Consider the following 21,816-nt stretch of genomic DNA (forward strand, 5'->3'; position numbering starts at 1 on the left):
GGTTTCGCCCCCACAACCCAAAGATGTGCAGGGTAGGTGGATTGGCCACGCTAAATTGCCCCTTAGTTGGACATTTTTTAAAATGTGGTCCTATTCCTGTCACGACATTCCGTGGGCGGGATTCTCTCAGCCTGGGGCCGAGTCCGAGAATCCGTGCGACTGGCATGAATCACGGCACGCGGCCGGCACGCGATTCTCTGCAGAGCGGAGAATCAGCGCCATTGGTGCTGGCGTGGTTGACGCGCCGCCAGTCGAGGGCCGCTCTACGAGGCAGGCCCGTAGATTCTTGGCCTGTAAACAGGGCGAGTCTCATCGGCTCCATCCATACCTGCTCTCAGCCAGCGGTAACTCGGCGTGGAAGGGTCGGGGTGCGGCCTGTGGAGGGTGGGGGGGGGGGTGGCCTCCGATGTGGCCTAGCCCGTGATCGGGGGGCCCACCGATCGGCCGGGGCTGGCCTCTCTGGCTGGCGGCCTCCTTTATTCCGCGCAGGCCCCTGTAACCCTGCGCCGCGTTGCGTCGGATCCCACGGCGCCCACTTCACGCCGGGATCAGCAGCTGGAGCGACGTGAACCGTTCCAGCGCCGTGCTGGCCCCCTGTAGGGGCCAGAATTGCCGATCCTGAGGCCGTGTTGACGCCGTCGAGAAAAGCGACGGCGTTTCCCACAGCGTCAGGATCGCAGCATCCGGCCCCATCTGTTCCCTGCTGTGAAATATTTCAATGTTTGGTTTTAGCCTCCATCATAATTTCATTTAATTATTCTTTGTCCTCTTAATTGTGTTTTTACTTCTCTGCAAATCTTTAAATGAAATGAAAATCGCTTATTGTCACACGTAGGCTTCAATGAAGTTACTGTGAAAAGCCCCTAGTCGCCACATTCCGGCGCCTGTCACGGGAATCGAACCGTGCTACTGGCCTGCTTGGTCTGCTTTAAAAGCCAGCGATTTAGCCCGGTGAGCTAAACCAGCCCCTTACATAGTCCCCCTTGGCTCTTATCACTATCCATGTACTTCGTCTATGTCTATTTAAGCTGAATTTTTTCCCCATGCCTTTATTCATTCACGGTGACTCATTTGTGTTTAGATTGTTTTCTTTAGCAGCTCAGTTGAACCCTGTAAACCAACCATTCCTTTCTCATCGGATCATTTCCAATTCCCTTTGGAAAGCCACAATTGAACCTGCGTTCAGCATATCCTCTAGATCCTAACCACTCGCTGCAAACAAATAGTTACTCCTCGTGTTCCCATTGGTTCTTCTATCAATCACCTTCAATCGGTGCCCTCTGATTCATGACCCTTTTGCCAACGGGCACTGTCCCTCTCAATCTACTGGGCCAAGTACCCCTCATGATTTTGAACATTTCTATCAGATCTCCTCTCGCCCCTTCTCTTCTCCAAGGATAACAACCCCAGTTTCCCCCATCCATCCATGCAACTAAAGGCCCTCAACCCTGCGCTGACTCCCGCAAATCTTTCTTTGCGCCCCCTCTAAACGCTTCCTTACTTTCCTCGAGTGTGGCGCCCAGAATTGGACACAATACTCCAGTTGAAGCCAAACCAGTGTTTTCTGAAGCTTCCTCGTAACTCCCTTAATGTTGTACTCCCCCCGCCTTTATTTGCAAATCCCAGGATCGGATGTATCTTTAAAAAAAATAAATTTAGAGTACCCGATTCATTTTTTCCCAATTAAGGGGCAATTTAGCGTGGCCAATCCACCTACCCTGCACATCTTTGGGTTGTGGGGGTGAAACCCACGCAGACACGGGGAGAATGTGCAAACTCCACATGGACAGTGACCCAGAGCCGGGATCGAACCTGGGACCTCGGCCCCGTGAGGCAGCAGTGCTAATCCACTGCGCCACCCTGTCACCCAAGGACAGCAGGGTAGCATGGTGGTTAGCATAAATGCTTCACAGCTCCAGGGTCCCAGGTTCGATTCCCGGCTGGGTCATTGTCTGTGTGGAGTCTGCACGTCCTCCCCCTGTGTGCGTGGGTTTCCTCCGGGTGCTCCGGTTTCCTCCCACAGTCCAAAGATGTGCGGGTTAGGTGGATTGGCCATGTTAAATTGCCCGTAGTGTCCTAAAAAAAGTAAGGTTAATTAATTGGGGGGGGTTGTTGGGTTACGGGTATAGGGTGGATACGTGGGTTTGAGTAGGGTGATCATGGCTCGGCACAACATCAAGGGCCGAAGGGCCTGTGCTGTACTGTTCTATGTTCTATATCTTTTTAACCAACCTTGCTCAATCTCCCCCATCACCTTTAATGCTGCAGCTTCACCGCCCCCCCCCCCCCCCGCCCCGCCCCCCCCCCCCCCCCCCCCCCCCCCCCCCCCCACACACACCCCGGCCTCTGTTTCTGCCCCCTTTTTCAAATTTTATCCTTTACTTTGCGGTTCCTCATTTTCTTCCGACCAAAACGCACCACTTCACATATCACTGCATCAAATTTCCAGCTGTCACATGCCCACCCACTCCACCAGCCTGTCCTGGCCTCTCTTGAAGTCTTATAACCTGTCTGGATCCTCTTGGCTGGGGACATACCCATGATCCTTGAGGAATATGAGCTCCCCCAATGAGGGGGCGGGCGGGCTGGTGGGGCGGGGGGAGGGGAGGGGGGGGGGGGGGGACACAGCAATCATTAGCAGTGCAGCTGTATAAATAAAGCTGGCCCGTGTGGTACCGGCTAGAGAGGGAACCAGCAGCGACCGCTGGTACTGTGTACATATTGTTATAAATAGAGTATTACTGTCCGTTGACTCGACAAACTCGTGCTGAATTCTTCGAGGCCCTTACTAAACTATCAATATCATCTTCGCAGTTCACAATACTCCCCAGTTTTGTGTCATCTGCAAGTTTTGCTGTGGTGCCCTGCACATCCAAGTCTGGGTCATTAATATACATCAAGCCAAGCAGCGGTCAGAGACCTGCCGATGTGACATAAATGGATGTAGGTACAGTGAAAATGGCAGCTCCTGAACACGCCCTCTGCAGATACCCTACTGCTGCTCCGTTACCTCTGTTTGTTATCTCTTTAAGAGGTCTTACAACACCAGGTTAAAGTCCAATATGTTTGTTTCAAAGACTAGCTTTCGGAGCACTGCTCCTTCCTCAGGATTCACCTTGAGGAAGGAGCTGCGCTCCGAAAGCTCATGTTTGAAACAAACCTGTTGGACTTTAACCTGGTGTTGTAAGACTTCTTACTGTGCTCACCCCAGTCCAACGCCAGCATCTCCACGTCATGTCATCTCTTTGTTATTTCTATCTCCTCTGCCCCCTTCCCCACTACTTGATCCAGCACTCAATCTTTCTTTGTTGGGTCTATGGCATATTGGGATGAATTTCTTTTCTTTTTTAAAATAAATTTAGAGTATCCAATTCCTTTTTTCCAATTAAGGGGCAATTTAGTGTGGCCAATCCACCTAGCCTGCACATCTTTGGGTTGTGGGGGCGAAACCCACGAAAACACAGGGAGAATGTACAAACTCCACAGATGTAGAATCAACAGATAGAGCTATCAAATACCAGGGAATTTACTTCCTGAGTAGAGGCACTTGCAGTGAGTATTAACAATTGTCTGAAAGCATAACAGTATCAACGGGGCCGAGGTGGAGATGGTTAGCAGTTTCAAATTCCTAGGGGTGCACATCTCCAAAATCTGTCCTGGTCCACACACGTCAACGCTACCGCCAAGAAAGCACAACAGCGTCTACACTTCCTCAGGAAACTAAGGAAATTTGGCATGTCCACATTAACTCTTACCAACTTTTACAGATGCACTATAGAGAGCATCCTCTCGGGCTGCATCACAGCCTGGTATGGTAACTGCTCGGCCCAGGACCGCAAGGAACTTCAGAGAGTCGTGAATACAGCCCAGTCCATCACACGAACCTGCCTCCCACCCACTGACTCCATCTACACCTCCCGCTGCCTGTGGAAAGCGGGCAGCATAATCAAGGATCCCTCCCACCCGGCTTACTCACTCTTCCAACTTCTTCCATCGGGCAGGAGATACAGAAGTCTGAGAACACGCACGAACAGACTCAAAAACAGCTTCTTCCCCGCTGTTACCAGATTCCTAAACTTATGGACTAACCTGATTAACACTACACCCTGTACGCTTCACCCGATGCCGGTGCTTATGTAGTTACATTGTATACCTTGTGTTGCCCTATTATGTATTTTCTTTTATTTCCTTTTCTTTTCATGTACTTAATGGTCTGATGAGCTGCTCGCAGAAAAATACCTTTCACTGTACTGTCATGTGAGAGTCCCTTTAAGAAAAGTGTGTTTTATCGAATGGCTGCAGTGATGTCATTGTGTGGGTGGAGCTGGAATGTGATTCTGCTTCTTACTTTTGTTTTGAGCTGGAAGCTGTTTTTGACTCTGTGTTTTAGTTTCGCTTTCAGTTGGAAAGCTGCATTCAAACCAAGCAGATGTACACTGGGTCTCTCTCTGTATGTTAAACAAGGTGTTTAGATCACTTGATAATTTAAAAGTGATAACTGTTCCCTGTAGAGAATTCAGTCTTTGTTAAAAAGTGTTTGGGCTTATGGATGTTGTTAGGAAAGTTACTAAGGGTTACCTATAGAGTACTGTATCTTTTGGGGGGATTATCAGTGTTGGTAGTTGGTAAGATGTTTACTGTGGGTTTATAAAATGTTGACTAGATTCATAGAATAAACATTGTTTTGTTTTAAAAATACTTTAACTCTCTGTTGCGTCACACCTGAAAAGTGGGCCCTTGTGCTCTCCATAACCAAAATCTATTCAAAGTTGGGGTCAGGTGAACTCCATGATATACTCTGGTGTTCTCTAAACCCTGGCCCATAATATACCATGGTACACGTGACAATAAACAAACTCCAATCCAATCCAGTAATATAGCATACAAATCTTCGTTAACAGTGAAATGTTTGCAAGGCATAACGGAACATAGCCAGCTAACCTGACCACATTCTTTAGGAAGGTAGATTCACACAGAAACACATACAACATCCTATTCAGCAGAAACGTTCCTGATCAGCAGTCCCCCGACAACCGTTATGAATGCAGACAATGGTTCCGGTCAGGAACAAGGTTTAAGATGGGGAGGATTGTACATACAAAGAAACAAGGGCAGTAGACCATGCACGGGTTCCTAACTGTCCATGAAGCATGGGCAGCACGGTAGCATTGTGGATAGCACAATCGCTTCACAGCTCCAGGGTCCCAGGTTCGATTCCGGCTTGGGTCACTGTCTGTGTGGAGTCTGCACGTCCTCCCCGTGTGTGCGTGGGTTTCCTCCGGGAGCTCCGGTTTCTTCCCACAGTCCAAAGATGTGCAGGTTAGGTGGATTGGCCGTGATAAATTGCCCTTAGTGTCCAAAATTGCCCTTAGTGTTGGGTGGGGTTATGGGGTTATGGGGCTAGGGTGGAGTTGTTGACCTTGGGTAGGGTGCTCTTTCCAAGAGCCGGTGCAGACTCGATGGGCTGAATGGCCGCCTTCTGCACTGTAAATTCTATGAAATGAACCTATGGTGCAGTCCCATGCTACCCGAGAGTAAATGACATTGGTCAATGTGCATAATCTATACCAGTAATGATTGGCCCATGCCCAGCTGGGGTGGGCTACTGGCTTCTGAAAATAGTATAATTACGGAGCTAGGAATGCTGTAATTTTAGAGCTGATCTGGAACTGCCCCAGGCCGCTCTCCCACGTACGTTGGTGAATAAAGAGCGTCTTGAACCAGAGTTTCTGTCTCTCCGCTAGTCTTTGTGTTAGCTGAGCCATAATTAAGAAGGGAAATTCCTCATGTGAAAGGCAGCCTAATATTCAGACTCTGAAGGCTCCTCCAACAATCTCCTTTCCATCTAAACCCTCATTTAGTTCATTCTCCCGGAAGCAGGCATTCCTTGTTTTGATTGTGTCCACTTGTTTGCCTTCCCCCTCCCTGTCTTTTTGTTTAAAGCCTTTGCCACATCGCTCTTCCGCTGAGACACCGGGGGCGGGATTCTCCGCGAAGCGGCGGGGCGGGCCACTCTGGCACCGGGGAGTGGCGTGAACCACTCCGGCATCGGGCCGCCCCGAAGGTGCGGAATCCTCCGCATGGGCTAGGCCAGCAGCGGAGTGGTTTGCGCTGGGCCAACCGGTGCGGAAGGGCCTCTGCCGGCCGGCGCGAGTTGGCGCATGCGCGGGAGGGCCAGCATGTGCTGCCGTCATCCCAGAGCATGCGCAGAGCGAGGGTTCACCTCCGCGCCAGCCATCGCTGACTGTTACAGGGGCTGGCGCAGAGGAATAGAATGCCCCCACGGCACAGGCCTGCCCGTGGCTCAGTGGGCCCTGATCGCGGGCCAGGCCACCATGGGGGCACCCCCTGGGGCCAGATACCCCTGCCCCCCCCCCCCCCCCCGAAGACCCTGGAGACTGCCCTCAGAGCCAGGTCCCGCCTGTAAGTACCTGTTGTAATTTACGCTGGCGCGACCGGCCGAAAACGTGTGGCCACTCGGCCCGTCGCGGGCTAGAGAATCGCCAGGGGATGGCGCTGCCAACGGCCCCCAACTGGCACGGCGTTATTCCCGCCAAATCCCCGGCGCCGGAGAATTCGGCAGCCTGCGGGGGCGGGATTCACGACGCCCCCCCCCCCCCCCCCGGCCCGGCGGGGGGTCGGAGAATCCCGCCCCGGACGAATCCCAGTTTAGATGAGGTCCTTCCCCTCGGTGCATTTCCCTCCTGTCCCAGTGCTACTGTCAGTGTCCCGGAAAGGAACCCACCTTTCCCACAACAGCTCTTTATCCAAGGTTCAAGTAACTTTTTGAGGAGTTCGAAGATCCTGACATGGACAAGATGGGCCAAATGGCCTCCTTGTGTGCTGTAACCTTTCTGTGATTCTGTGATCAGAAGGGGACTGATAAAAGGAGAATGAAAATGCATCTTTAGCCAAAGGTGCGGAATATAAATCACGCCCGGGTGTGGGTCGCACTTCCCCCGAGAGTTGAAGATTTTGCAATAGGGAGGCGAGAACTGGACCTGGCCCGGTCTACAAGCCTGTATGGGGGAGATTTACTTCTTACCAATGTGGTGCTGTTGGCCTCTTGTGTGGTGTTGTTGGAAACTGGAGAGAGTAGGGTCACCACCAGGACATGCTTCATGTAATCCATTGAGTTCCCCTCTGGAGAGTAGGTGTGACTATCGGAAAGAAGAAAGGTCAGCGTTGTGAGAAAGGCAACACTCCACCCACACCCCCCCCCCCCACACCCCCCCCCACACCCCCCCCAACCCCCCCCCCACCCCCCCCCCACACCCCCCCCACCCCCCCCCCGCAACCCCCCCCACCCCCCCCCACCCCCCCCCCCCGCAACCCCCCCCCACACCCCCCCCCAACCCCCCCCCACCCCCCCCACCCCCCCCACACCCCCCCCTACACCCCCCCCCCCACACCCCCCCCACACCCCCCCCCACCCCCCACCCCCCCCACCCCCCCCCCCACCCCCCACCCCCCACCCCCCCCACCCCCCCCAAACCCCCCACCCCCCCCACCCCCCCCACCCCCCCCACCCCCCCCACCCCCCCCACCCCCCCCCACCCCCCCCCACCCCCCCACCCCCCCCACCCCACCCCCCACCCCCCCCACCCCCCCCACCCCCCCCACCCCCCCCCCCCCACCCCCCCCCACCCCCCCCACCCCCCCCCCCCCACCCACCCCACCCCCCCCACCCACCCCACCCCCCCACCCCCCCCCACCCCACCCCCCACCCCCACCCACCCCCCCACCCCCCCACCCCCCCTAGGACCCTGGCACTGTGAAGCAACAGTGCTAACCAATGTGGATGTAGGGGGTAACATATTAGCCTGGATTGAAGACTGGCCGGCAGAAGACAGAGAGTATGCATAAATCGGTCTTTGTCAGGTTGTCATGTGTGGGGTCCCGCAGGAGTCAGTGTTGGGGCCACAATGTTTTACAATTTATATCAAAGACTTAGATGAGGGGAGCGAATGATGTGGAGATGCCGGCGTTGGACTGGGATGAGCACAGTCAGAAGTCTGACAACACCAGGTTAAAGTCCAACAGGTTTGTTTCAAACACGAGCTTTCGGAGCACTGCTCCTTCCTCAGGTGAATGAGGGGAGTGAAAGCAAGATAGCTACAAACAACACAAAGATAGGTAGGAAAGCATGTTGTGAAGAAGACATATGGGGGCCGGATTTTCCGTTTCTGCGACTAAGTGTTGACGGCAACAGAGAATCCTCGTGGACCTCTACGACAGGAAAATCGGCGCCACACCTGCACCAATTTCACTGCCGGTGATAAGCTAGCACCGGCGCCACGTAGAACACCATCGAATGCCATGAAAAACGGTGTGGGACTCGCCGGGTCCGTCACGGACGACCGCAGGGCTGGCAAGCTACAGCGACGCACAAACAATACACTCCACACACACACACACACAAACTCACTGATCGAGGCCGAAAAGATGGGACAGGTTGTGCTGGAATACCCATATAGCTGATGGGTCGGCTGGGGCTAAAGGGCACCCGGGGGGGGGGGGGGTGCCCCAGGGGGGGTGGCCCAAGGGGGTGACCCAGGGGGGTGACCCGGGGGGGTGACCCAGGGGGGGGGACCCGGGGGGGTGACCTGGGGGGGGTAACCCAGGGGGGTGACCCGGGGGGGTGACTCAGGGGGGGTGACCCAGGGGGGTGCCCCAGGGGGGTGACCGGGGGGGGTGACCCAGGGGGGTGCCCCAGGGGGGTGTTGCAGGGGGATGCCCCGGGGGGGGGGCCCCAGAGGGGTGCCCCAGGGGGGTGACCCAGGGGGGCCCCACGGGGGGTGACCCAGGGGGGTGACCCGGGGGGGTGACCCAGGGGGGTGACCCAGGGGGGGGTGACCCAGGGGGGGCCCCAGGGGGGTGACCCAGGGGGGGGCCCCAGGGGGGTGACCCAGGGGGGGGTGACCCAGGGGGGTGACCCGGGGGGTGACCCAGGGGGGGCCCCAGGGGGGTGACCCAGGGGGGTGACCCAGGGGGGGCCCCAGGGGGGTGACTCAGGGGGAGTGATCCAGGGGGGTGACCCGGGGGGGGTGACCTAGGGGGGGCCCCAGGGGGGTGACTCAGGGGGAGTGATCCAGGGGGGGTGCCCCAGGGGGGTGAATCAGGGGGGGTGCCCCAGGGGGGTGACTCAGGGGGGGCCCCAGGGGGGTGACCCAGGGAGGTGACCCAGGGGGGTGACCCAGGGGGGGGTGACCCAGTGGGGTCACTCAGGGGGGGTGATCCAGGGGGGGTGACCCGGGGGGGGGGGGGACCCGGGGGGGGGGTGCCCAATGGGGGTGACCCAGGGGGGTGACTCAGGGGGGGGGGGGTGCCCCAGGGTGGGTGCCCCAGGGGGGTGCCTGAGGGGGGTGCCCCAGGGGGGTGTCCCAGTGGGGGTGTCCCAGGGGGGTGACCCGGGGGGGTGACCCAGGGGGGTGCCCCAGGGGGTGACCCAGGGGGGGTGACCCGGGGGGGTGACCTGGGGGGGGTAACCCAGGGGGGTGACTCAGGGGGGGGGGGCCCAGGGGGGGCCCCAGGGGGGTGACCCAGGGGGGTGACTCGGGGGGTGACCAGGGGAGCAGATTACAGCAGCGTGCACAGCTGCATGGCTGCCTTGCCGGCTGCGGTAATGGGGTTCCATACCCGTCCACCCCGACCCCACTGCCCACCTTCTAGCCACCACCCACTGCTCCCGCCCGGCCCTGGCAGAAGCCCCCCTGGCCAGCGGCACGTATGTTGGTGAAGTATGGCGGTGCTGGACGCTGTCCGTACGCCCTCTCTCTCTCTCTCTCCCAGCAGCCACCACGCCAGCTATTTGAGAGCACATGTGGTCCATGCCGTCAGGAACTCAGCCAATCGGAGGCAGAGAATCATGGGTGGGCCCGCTAATGATTTGTAAACGATAATTAAAGTACGCACGGCGTGCGTCGCATTGACTCCGCTTTCGAGGTGATGAAGCATTGTGATTTGGTGTCAAACTGGCACCTCCCGTGATTTTGGCGTCGGAAGGTATTCTCCGCACGATCGCACACCCCGATTTAGCGTCGGCTAACGGAAAATACCGCCCACAGAGTTTGTAGATGGATTTAGATAGGCTGAGTGAGCGGGCAAAAATGTGGCAGATGGAGTATAATGTGAGAAAGTGGTAAGTTATTCACTTTGAAATGAAATGAAATGAAAATCGCTTATTGTCACGAGTAGGCTTCAATGAAGTTACTGTGAAAAGCCCCTAGTCGCCACATTCCGACGCCTGTTCGGGGAGGCTGGTACGGGAATCGAACCGTGCTGCTGGCCTGCCTTGGTCTGCTTTCAAAGCCAGCGATTTATCCCAGTGTGCTAAACCAGCCCCTTGGCAGGAAGATTAAAAAAGCAGAGGACTACTGAAATGGTGAATGACTGCAGAATGTCAGTGTGCAAAGGGATATAAATGTTCTTGTGCATGATTGATCGAAGTTAGTATGCAGGTGCAGCATGTAACCAAGAAGGCATTTCGTTTATTATTAAAGTAATTGAACATAAAAGTAGGAGATATGCTTCAGTTCCAGCGCATATATACAAACGGATCAGCCAATACCTTTTTGACTGGCCGAGCAGGTTCTATTTCATATGTAAGTATGTTCGGAACTAACTCAACTGAAGATGTGTCACTTACTTGAACAGATCTACAAGGATGATAACAATATCTTTGTCCAAGGTAGCTCCATCTATCAACGCCTCAACGTCACTGCTTGTTCCACACATGATGATCACTGTGAGGAAACAAAAAACATCTTGGTTAATTTTAATTATTTTCCATTGCTTCCCTCCTTGAGACCGAGGTAAAGAATGAGCATGAGCAGAAAGAGCAACGTGATAATGACCAGGAGGTTGCTTGACAGATTTCTTGCAAGGGGAAAAGGCTGGACAATGGCCTCATAATCCTCATTTGGAGAGCTGGCAATGACACGATGGGCCGAATGGTCACCTGCTACCCCGTGGCAACTCTGGGATTCTGTGATCTTGAAAATAGTGACATGGGGGTGGGGGGGGGGGGGGTGGGGGGGGGGGGGGGGGAATGGAGAATCCCGCCAACGGAGAATCCTGCTCGGGATCTTTTACGTTTATCTGGGAGGAATAGGGGCTCAGTTTAACATCCCATCCCTCTAACAGTGCGATACACCCGTAGAACTGCACTGGACATGGCGTGCTTGCCTGCAGATGGCGATTTAAACCTTCCAGCTCCCAAGGCGCGAGTGCCACCAATTGAGACCCAAGTCATTTAGTGCCAGCAAGCTACTGGGCAGGGGTAATCGGAGACGAGTCTAATCCTGCCGCCGTCACAGCACACATACACATCCTTCCCAGCAGGAGGCGCTGGAGAGCAATCAGGCGCCAGATTGCACTTCCATGGATCCCCAAACCACATTCAAAGAACAAAGAAAAGTACAGCACAGGAACAGGCCCTTCGGCCCTCCAAGCCCGTGCCGACCATGCTGCCCGTCTAACCTAAAACCTTCTCCGCTATGGACGGCACTGTGTTGCAGTGTCTCATGTTGTCTCATGACGCTGAGGTCCCGGGTTCGATCCTGGCCCAGGGTCACTGCCCATGTGGAGTTTGCACATTCTCCACGTGTCTGCGTGGGTTTCACCCCCACAATCCAAAAAGATGTGCTGGGTAGGTGGATTGGCCACGCTAAATTGCCCCTTAATTGGAAAACATAATTGGGTACTCCACATTTATTAAAAGAAAAAAAATACCTTCTACACTTCCGGGGCCCGTATCCCTCTATTCCCATCCTATTCATGTATTTGTCAAGATGCCCCTTAAATGTCACTATCGTCCCTGCTTCCACCACCTCCTCCGGCAGCGAGTTCCAGGCACCCACTACCCTCTGTGTAAAATACTTCCCTCGTACATCTCCTCTAAACATAGAACATAGAACATAGAACAGTACAGCACAGAACAGGCCCTTCGGCCCTCAATGTTGTGCCGAGCAATGATCACCCCACTCAAACCCACGTATCCACCCTATACCCTTAACCCAACAACCCCCCCCCTAACCTTACTTTTATTAGGACACTACGGGCAATTTAGCATGGCCAATCCACCTAACCCGCACATCTTTGGACTGTGGGAGGAAACCGGAGCACCCGGAGGAAACCCATGCACACACGGGGAGAACGTGAAGACTCCACATAGACAGGGACCCGAGGTTGGAATCGAACCTGGGACCCTGGAACTGCGAGGCAGCAGTGCGCCTTTTAGTTTACACTCAAATTTAACTTCATCTAAACACTGTTTCGAATTCCCATCTGCAACGCCAGAGAATGGCATCTAAGATTTGCGTAGTGTGTGCGTTTGAGCAGTGACACTTTGTAACACACAGCACTGCAATTTAGACATTGATGCTGTAGTCTGTTATTTATTAATAGAAACCTATTAGAAACAGATGGCCCAACAAATGGCTTTTAAGGTGGAGGGAGGATCAAGAGACACAGCATCAAGTCCAACTCTTAACACGTCATAGGGAAAAACACTGAAGCCTGGTTAAATTCTGTTTAACTGAGGCGGCCGGTTTGATCGTGAACAACTAACTCAGCTGGCCAACAGAGTCAACAGGTTGTAAAACTCTTAGTCAATCCAAACAACGTATCTACTTAAATAAACCATCCTAATCAATCGCCGCACTGAACCAACCCAAACAATTTAGACACACACTCGATAAACCAGGTCCCCGGGAGCAGTAAAAGGAAAAGCAAAGAGATGTCATTCACTTATAGACCATGGAGGAAATCATCAAAAGATGCTTTATAAATCGGGCTGGAGTCACAAGCTGGAAGAGGGAAAGATGTTGGAGTGATGGGCAAATAACATGGGGCTCATTCAATCAAACATTCAAAGGCAAGAGGACATTAACAGGGAGGGTGAAAGGTTAGGGTACACAATTACCTCACCTCCTATCACCCCGAGACTGCTCATTAAGAAGGGACAGGTCAGGAGTGGAATACTCTCCGCTCGCCTGGATACAAAGAACAAAGAACAAAGAAAATTCCAGCACAGGAACAGGCCCTTCGGCCCTCCCAGCCTGCGCCGATCCAGATCCTCTATCTAAACCTGTTGCCTATTTTCCAAGGTCTACTTCTCTCTGTTCCCGCCCGTTCATATATCTGTCCAGATGCATCTTAAATGATGCTATCGTGCCCGCCTCTACCACCTCCGCTGGTAAAGCGTTCCAGGCACCCACCACCCTCTGCGTAAAAAACTTTCCACGCACAATTGAATTTAAGAGCCGTGAGGTGATGATGCAGCTGTACAAAACCTTGGTCAGGCCACATTTGGAGTACTGTGTGCAGTTCTGGTCACCTCATTTTAGGAAGGATGTGGAAGCTTTGGAAAAGGTGCAGAGGAGATTTACCAGGATGTTGCCTGGAATGGAGAGTAGGTCATACAAGGAAAGATTGAGGGTGCTGGGCCTTTTCTCATTGGAACGGAGAAGGATGAGGGGCGACTTGATAGAGGTTTATAAGATGATCAGGGGAATAGATAGAGTAGATAGTCAGAGACTTTTTCCCCGGGTGGAACACACCATTACAAGGGGACAAATTTAAGATAAATGGTGGAAGATATAGAGGGGATGTCAGAGGTAGGTTCTTTACCCAGAGAGTAGTGGGGGCATGGAATGCACTGCCTGTGGTAGTAGTTGAGTCGGAAAATTTATGGACCTTCAAACGGCTATTGGATAGGTACTTGGATTAGGGTAGAATAAGGGAGTGTAGGTTAACGTCTTAAGGGCAGCACGGTAGCATTGTGGATAGCACAATTGCTTCACAGCTCCAGGGTCCCAAGTTCGATTTCGACTTGGGTCACTGTCTGTGTGGAGTCTGCACATCCTCCCCGTGACTGCGTGGGTTTCCTCCGGGTACTCCGGTTTCCTCCCACAGTCCAAAGATGTGCAGGTTGGGTGGATTGGCCATGACAAATTGTCCAAAATTCTATGATTAACCTAGGACAAAAGTTCGGCGCAACATCGTGGGCCGAAGGGCCTGTTCTGTGCTGTATTTCTCTATCTATCTATCTCCCTTAAACTTTCCCCCTCTCACCTTGAAATCGTGACCCCTTGTAACTGACACCCCCACTCTTGGAAAAAGCTTGTTGCTATCCACCCTGTCCATACCTCTCATAATTTTGTAGACCTCAATCAGGTCCCCCCCTCAACCTCCGTCTTTCCAATGAAAACAATCCTAATCTACTGAACCTTTCTTCATAGCTAGCACCCTCCATACCAGGCAACATCCTGGTGAACCTCCTCTGCACCCTCTCCAAAGCATCCACATCCTTCTGGTGATGTGATGACCAGATGAGCGCAGCTCCAGCAGCACTGATTTCCACCCCAGCCTGGGCAAAGCAACTGGTTCAATCGGTACCCCGTCCCCCCTCCGCCACCGACACACCGTGGCAGCCGTGTGCGCCGGCTACAAGCTGCACTGCGGCAACTCACCGAGATTCCTCCGACAGCAGCTTCCAAACCCGCGACTTCCACAACCCAGAAGGGCCAGGAAAACACCACCAGCTGCACGTGCCCTTCCGAACCTCACCACATTCCCACTCGGAACTATGGGCGGACGTTTCCCAAAATGGCACAGAGTGTCGGATCATGGGGGAGAAAAGCTGTGTGAAACTCGCTGGCTTGGCAGGTGCCTTTTCCCGTCTGGTTAAACAGCCTCTGGACAATTCCAGAGTGCGTACGGAGATCACGCTGCCAGCTTGGCCGGGGGGGGGGGGGGGGGGGGGGGGGGGGGGGCGGGCCAGGATTCTGGGGTCGCGGCATCCTTTAAAAGTTGCAATAACTGTTCCCCTTCGTGGAGATCGTGACCCTCCACACAACGTCGATCGGAACCCCCCTCCAACGGAGATTGGGACCCCTCGCCACACCACAACCCCCCCCCCCCCCCCCCCCACCACACCCACCACACCCACACCACACCAGCAGCCAGCCGGCATCAGGGCACTACCCTCCCATCACTGGCACTGTTCCAACCCTCCTCCACAGTCTCCAGTCCCTGCCCACCCCAATGCATCCCCCCCCCCTAGCAACCATCAGGCCACTTCCCCCCACACACCAAATGGGGCTCCCAGAGGGGCTGCCCTGGCATTGCCCCCAGTCAGTGCCAGTGTGCAAGGTGGGGCGGGGGAGAGGGGGGGGGTGCATGACCCTCACCACCCAGGGGCAATACTCACCACTGCTCCCCCGCATGGCCACCTTCCTCCACCACCTCTGCTCCCTTTTCCTCTCAAACACCCGAACGGCAACTGGGCGAAAGGACCGGAAAGACCACCTCGGGCGGGAGCTGGCGAATCTGCGACCACTCACTCCGTGGCCGCCACCGCAAGTCCCCGCAAAACTAATCTAATTTTAATCAGCTTTGACAAAGAGTCATCCAGACATCAAAATCTGACCTCCCTTCCGTCTCCACAGAGGCTGTCAGACCTGCTGAGAGTGCCCAGTGGTTTCTGTTTCCGTTTCAGATTCCAGCATCCACAGGAATTTGCTTCTATCTTTAATCAGGTCATTTATTTAGCTGTCTGAATTCATGTGATTTTGCTATGTTTGCTGCGGCCGCATAGTTGATCTATGGTTTCTGTCCCTCCTTGAGCTCTAGTGTTGAATACATAGCATTCATAGATAGCATTGACTCAGGGTTCAAGGCTTTCAAAAGCTCTGCTATCTGTTTTCTTTGCTCGTCAGTTATATTTAGGCAGTCCCTCCCTAGCAGGGTTAAGATTGTGACTACTCTTACCAGCACTTGCTTATTACATAACGATGTTGCTAGCCTGTAGTTTTGCCATTGCAAGTGGAAAAAGCCAATCCCGCCACATATAGAACATAGAACGATACAGCGCAGTACAGGCCCTTCGGCCCACGATGTTGCACCGACATGGGAAGTCAAAAACTAAAGGCCATCTAACCTACACTATGCCCTTATCATCCATATGCTTATCCAATAAACTTTTAAATGCCCTCAATGTTGGCGAGTTCACTACTGTTGCAGGTAGGGCATTCCACGGCCTCACCACTCTTTGCGTAAAAAACCCACCTCTGACCTCTGTCCTATATCTATTAGCCCTCAATTTAAGGCTATGTCGCCTCGTGCTAGCCACCTCCATCCGCGGGAGAAGGCTCTCGCTGTCCACCCTATCTAACCCTCTGATCATTTTGTATGCCTCGATTAAGTCACCTCTTAACCTTCTTCTCTCTAACGAAAACAACCTCAAGTCCATCAGCCTTTCCTCATAAGATTTTCCCTCCATATCCCCTTTCATTTCTACTGGAGCTTGGATGCTGCAGCCATGTTACTCATTCAATATTTTATTTGACGCGTTCGATATGTATTTGCTTTCCTTCTGCCCTTTTCAGCAGCTTTTTGAAGATTTGAACATCTTTGTGTGACTTCTTGAGCTGTGTCTTCTCTCCAACGTTTCCAAATTTCAAAATCTGCTTTGTCTCCACTTCCTGACACAATGTTTTGTGTTTAAAGACAGCAGAGCTTCTTCAGTATCTGCTAAGTGAGAGGTCTTTATTGAACTGCCTTAAGATGTGTGTCTCAGAGAGACAGCCTCATGGCATGGTCACATGACTACGGAAAGCCAGATGTACATCAGACTGTTTATATTTCAAAACCCAAATGGAGAGAATCAGGAGTCGGGATTGCATCACGTGGGGCTGGTAAGCAGCAAGCAAATTACTGAAGAAAGGGTTGGGATTTTTGAAGACAACAAAATCTACATGGTGCAAACGAGAGCAATATAGCATATACAGTCTGAGGCAGCTGAGGAAACTGAATCAGTCTTTTCGAGAATCTGAATCAATCTGAATGTGAATCAGAATCAATCTGAAATGAAATGAAAATGAAAATCACTTATTGTCACGAGTAGGCTTCAATGAAGTTACTGTGAAAAGCCCCTAGTCGCCACATTCCGGCGCCTGTCCGGGGAGGCTGGTACGGGAATCGAACCGTGCTGCTGGCCTGCTTGGTCTGCTTTAAAAGCCAGCGATTTAGCCAAGTGAGCTAAACCAGCCCCTGGTAAATCTGAATGTGAATCTGAATGTGAATCAGAATCAATCTGAATGTGAATCTGAATCAATCTGAATGTGAATCTGAATCAATCTGAATCTGAATCAATCTGAATGTGAATCTTAATCAATCTCAAAGTGAATCTGAATCAATCTAAATATGAACCTGAATCAATCTGAACATAAATCTGAATCTGAATGTGAACCTGAATCAATCTGAACATAATCTGAATGTGAATCAAAATCAATCTGAATGTGAATCTGAATCAATCTGAACGTGAATCTGAATCTGAATCAGAATCAATCTGAATGTGAATCTTAATCAATCTGAATGTGAATCTGAATCAATCTGAACATAAATCGAAATCTGAATGTGAATCTGAATCAATCTGAATGTGAATCTAAATGTGAATCAGGATCAATCTGAATCTGAATCTTAATCAATCTGAAGGTGAATCTGAATCAATCTGAACATAAATCTGAATGTGAATCTGAATCAATCTGACTGTGAATCTGAATGTGAATCAGGATCAATCTGAACATAAATCTGAATGTGAATCAGAATCAATCTGAATGTGAATCTGAATCAATCTGAATGTGAATCTGAATGAATCTGAATGTGAATCTGAATCAATCTGAATGTGAATCTTAATCAATCTGAACATAAATCTAAATCTGGATGTGAATCTGAATCAATCTGAATGTGAATCTGAATGTAAATCAATCTGAATGTGAATCAGAATCAATCTGAATGGAAAACTGAGTCAATCTGAATGTGAATCTGAATCAATCTGAATGTGAATCTGAATCAATCTGAATGTGAATCTTAATCAATCTGATCATAAATCTAAATCTGGATGTGAATCTGAATCAATCTGAAATTGAATCTGAATGTGAATCAACCTGAAGGTGAATCAGAATCAATCTGAATGGAAAACTGAGTCAATCTGAATGTGAATCTGAATCAATCTGAATGTGAATTTGAATCAATCTGAATGTGAATCTGAATCTGAATGTGAATCTGAATCAATCTGAATATGAATGTGAATCTGAATGTGAATCTGAATTTGAATCTGAATCAATCTGAACATAAATCGGAATCTGAGTGTGAATCTGAATCAATCTGAACATAAAGCTGAATCAATCTGAACATAATTCTGAATCTGAATCGGAATTTGAATCAATCTGAACATAAATCTGAATCAATCTGAATTAAAATCAATCTGAACGTTAATCTGAATCAACCTGAACATAAATCTGAATCAATCTGAATGTGAATTTGAATCAATCTGAATGTGAATCTGAATCTGAATCTGAATCGGAATTTGAATCAATCTGAACATAAATCTGAATCAATCTGAATCAAAATCAATCTGAATGTGAATCTGAATCAATCTGAACGTGAATCTGAATCTGAATCAGAATCAATCTGAATGTGAATCTTAATCAATCTGAATGTGAATCTGAATCAATCTGAACATAAATCGAAATCTGAATGTGAATCTGAATCAATCTGAATGTGAATCTGAATGTGAATCAGGATCAATCTGAATCTGAATCTTAATCAATCTGAAGGTGAATCTGAATCAATCTGAACATAAATCTGAATGTGAATCTGAATCAATCTGAATGTGAATCTGAATGTGAATCAGGATCAATCTGAACATAAATCTGAATGTGAATCAGAATCAATCTGAATGTGAATCTGAATCAATCTGAATGTGAATCTGAATGAATCTGAACATAAATCTGAATGTGAATTTGAATCAATCTGAATGTGAATCTGAATCAATCTGAACATAAAACTGAATGAATCTGAATGTGAATCTGAATCAATCTGAATGTGAATCTGAATCAATCTAAATGTGAATCTGAATCAATCTGAATGTGAATCTTAATCAATCTGAACATAAATCTAAATCTGGATGTGAATCTGAATCAATCTGAATGTGAATCTGAATGTGAATCAATCTGAATGTGAATCAGAATCAATCTGAATGGAAAACTGAGTCAATCTGAATGTGAATCTGAATCAATCTGAATGTGAATCTGAATGTGAATTTGAATCAATCTGAATGTGAATCTGAATCTGAATGTGAATCTGAATCAATCTGAATGTGAATCTTAATCAATCTGAACATAAATCTAAATCTGGATGTGAATCTGAATCAATCTGAATGTGAATCTGAATGTGAATCAACCTGAAGGTGAATCAGAATCAATCTGAATGTGAATCTTAATCAATCTGAATGTGAATCTGAATCAATCTGAACATAAATCGAAATCTGAATGTGAATCTGAATCAATCTGAATGTGAATCTGAATGTGAATCAGGATCAATCTGAATCTGAATCTTAATCAATCTGAAGGTGAATCTGAATCAATCTGAACATAAATCTGAATGTGAATCTGAATCAATCTGAATGTGAATCTGAATGTGAATCAGGATCAATCTGAACATAAATCTGAATGTGAATCAGAATCAATCTGAATGTGAATCTGAATGAATCTGAATGTGAATCTGAATGAATCTGAACATAAATCTGAATGTGAATTTGAATCAATCTGAATGTGAATCTGAATCAATCTGAACATAAAACTGAATGAATCTGAATGTGAATCTGAATCAATCTGAATGTGAATCTGAATCAATCTGAATGTGAATCTGAATCAATCTGAATGTGAATCTTAATCAATCTGAACATAAATCTAAATCTGGATGTGAATCTGAATCAATCTGAATGTGAATCTGAATGTGAATCAATCTGAATGTGAATCAGAATCAATCTGAATGGAAAACTGAGTCAATCTGAATGTGAATCTGAATCAATCTGAATGTGAATCTGAATGTGAATTTGAATCAATCTGAATGTGAATCTGAATCTGAATGTGAATCTGAATCAATCTGAATGTGAATCTTAATCAATCTGAACATAAATCTAAATCTGGATGTGAATCTGAATCAATCTGAATGTGAATCTGAATGTGAATCAACCTGAAGGTGAATCAGAATCAATCTGAATGGAAAACTGAGTCAATCTGAATGTGAATCTGAATCAATCTGAATGTGAATTTGAATCAATCTGAATGTGAATCTGAATCTGAATGTGAATCTGAATCAATCTGAATGTGAATGTGAATCTGAATGTGAATCTGAATTTGAATCTGAATCAATCTGAACATAATTCTGAATCTGAATCGGAATTTGAATCAATCTGAACATAAATCTGAATCAATCTGAATCATAATCAATCTGAATGTGAATCTGAATCAATCTGAACGTGAATCTGAATCAACCTGAACATAAATCTGAATCAATCTGAATGTGAATTTGAATCAATCTGAATGTGAATCTGAATCAATCTGAACATAATTATCAACAAATCTGAATGTGGATCAGAATCAATCTGAATGTGAATCTGAATCAATCTGAACATAAATCAAAATCAATCTGAATCAATCTGAATCTGAATGGGAAACTGAATCACCTGAATCTGAATCAATCTGAATGGAAAAAGTCATCATTAGACTTTTAATTCCAGATTTTTATTGAATTAAAATTTCACCATCTGCCCTGGTGGGATTGGAACCTGGATTCCCAGAGCATTACTCTGGTCTCCTAGTCCAGTGCCAATACCACTTTGCCACCGCCTCCCTCATACATTGTTGAAGCATATTGTGAAATCAGTGGGATTGAGGAACATGGCGAGAAGGACTGAGTTTAGATCAGGAAGAGGAATAGGCTTAGTTTGCTATATCTTTCTTTTGCTTTTTCGAGAATATCTGTGATTGGGCCACTGGGTGAGGTACTGGGGTCAATGTTTTACCAAAAGGTTAGCAGAAACCTGGGTGGAAAATACACGTGGAGTTATTAATCACATGACAATGGTTATGCCAGTTTACGAAGCACATACACAGTTTTATGACATCTGTAATTTTTAGCTGAATGATATATTTACACGGCAAATGGAGCTGAGATGGGTTCTCACCGTTACTTCTCCTGTGAGGGTCATTCACTATCTTCCTGAATTTCTCTGGGTCTCGGATGATTTCCTTAATCTCCAAACCCAAAGAGAATGAAGCTGACCCAGCTTCCAGACCATTCATGTACCTGAAATCACAGAAACAAAATCCATAGGCAGCACGATATCATAGTGGTTAGCACTGTGACTTCACAGCGCCAGGGTCCCAAGTTCGATTCCCCACTGGGTCACTATCTGTGCGGAGTCTGCACGTTCTCCCCGTGTTTGCGTGGGTTTCCTCCGGGTGCTCCGGTTTCCTCCCACAGTTCAAAGACGTGCAGGTTAGGTGGATTGGCCATTGCTAAATTGCCCTTGGTGTCCAAAAAAGGTTAGGAGGGGTGTTGGAACCAACAATTCTACGGACACGTGCTTGTAGGATTAGAACAGCGGTTTAAATATACTTACAACAGAGCCAGCCTGTTAGCCGTTGAACTTTCGGTGAACTGGCCGGCTGACCCTGTGGCACTGATCTTTATACAGCAGCTCCCGGGGGAGGAGTCCTGGGCGGAGCCAAGGGAGAAGCCCCGTACAACTCGAGCATTCCCAGAGCTACTCCCCCTGGAGGACAGGTAGTGCAACTGCACTTACAATATAGGCACATGTATATACAGGTTATAATCCGGTGTGAATCACATTCACCACAAGCGGTTATTGGGTTCGGGAGAGAGGGTTGAAGTGAGGGCTTAAGTGGGTCGGTGCAGACTCGATGGGCCGAATGGCCTCCTTCTGCACTGTATGTTCGATGT

General features: G+C 49.6%; 1 protein-coding gene across 1 annotated transcript in view; it reads right to left on the minus strand.

Moving 5' to 3' along the window:
• Positions 1-21,816, minus strand: part of LOC119956642 (heat-stable enterotoxin receptor-like) — a 163,361-nt gene that overhangs the window by 91,064 nt on the left and 50,481 nt on the right. Inside the window, exons 5-7 of the mRNA XM_038783982.1 lie at positions 21,038-21,159; positions 10,649-10,745; positions 7,046-7,160 (exon numbers count right to left, since the gene is read on the minus strand). Of these exons, the coding sequence (XP_038639910.1) occupies positions 7,046-7,160; positions 10,649-10,745; positions 21,038-21,159 (334 nt within the window). The remainder of the gene's footprint in view (positions 1-7,045; positions 7,161-10,648; positions 10,746-21,037; positions 21,160-21,816) is intronic.

The sequence above is a fragment of the Scyliorhinus canicula genome, chromosome 23 (assembly GCF_902713615.1).
Source record: "Scyliorhinus canicula chromosome 23, sScyCan1.1, whole genome shotgun sequence".
Lineage (NCBI taxonomy): Eukaryota > Metazoa > Chordata > Chondrichthyes > Carcharhiniformes > Scyliorhinidae > Scyliorhinus > Scyliorhinus canicula.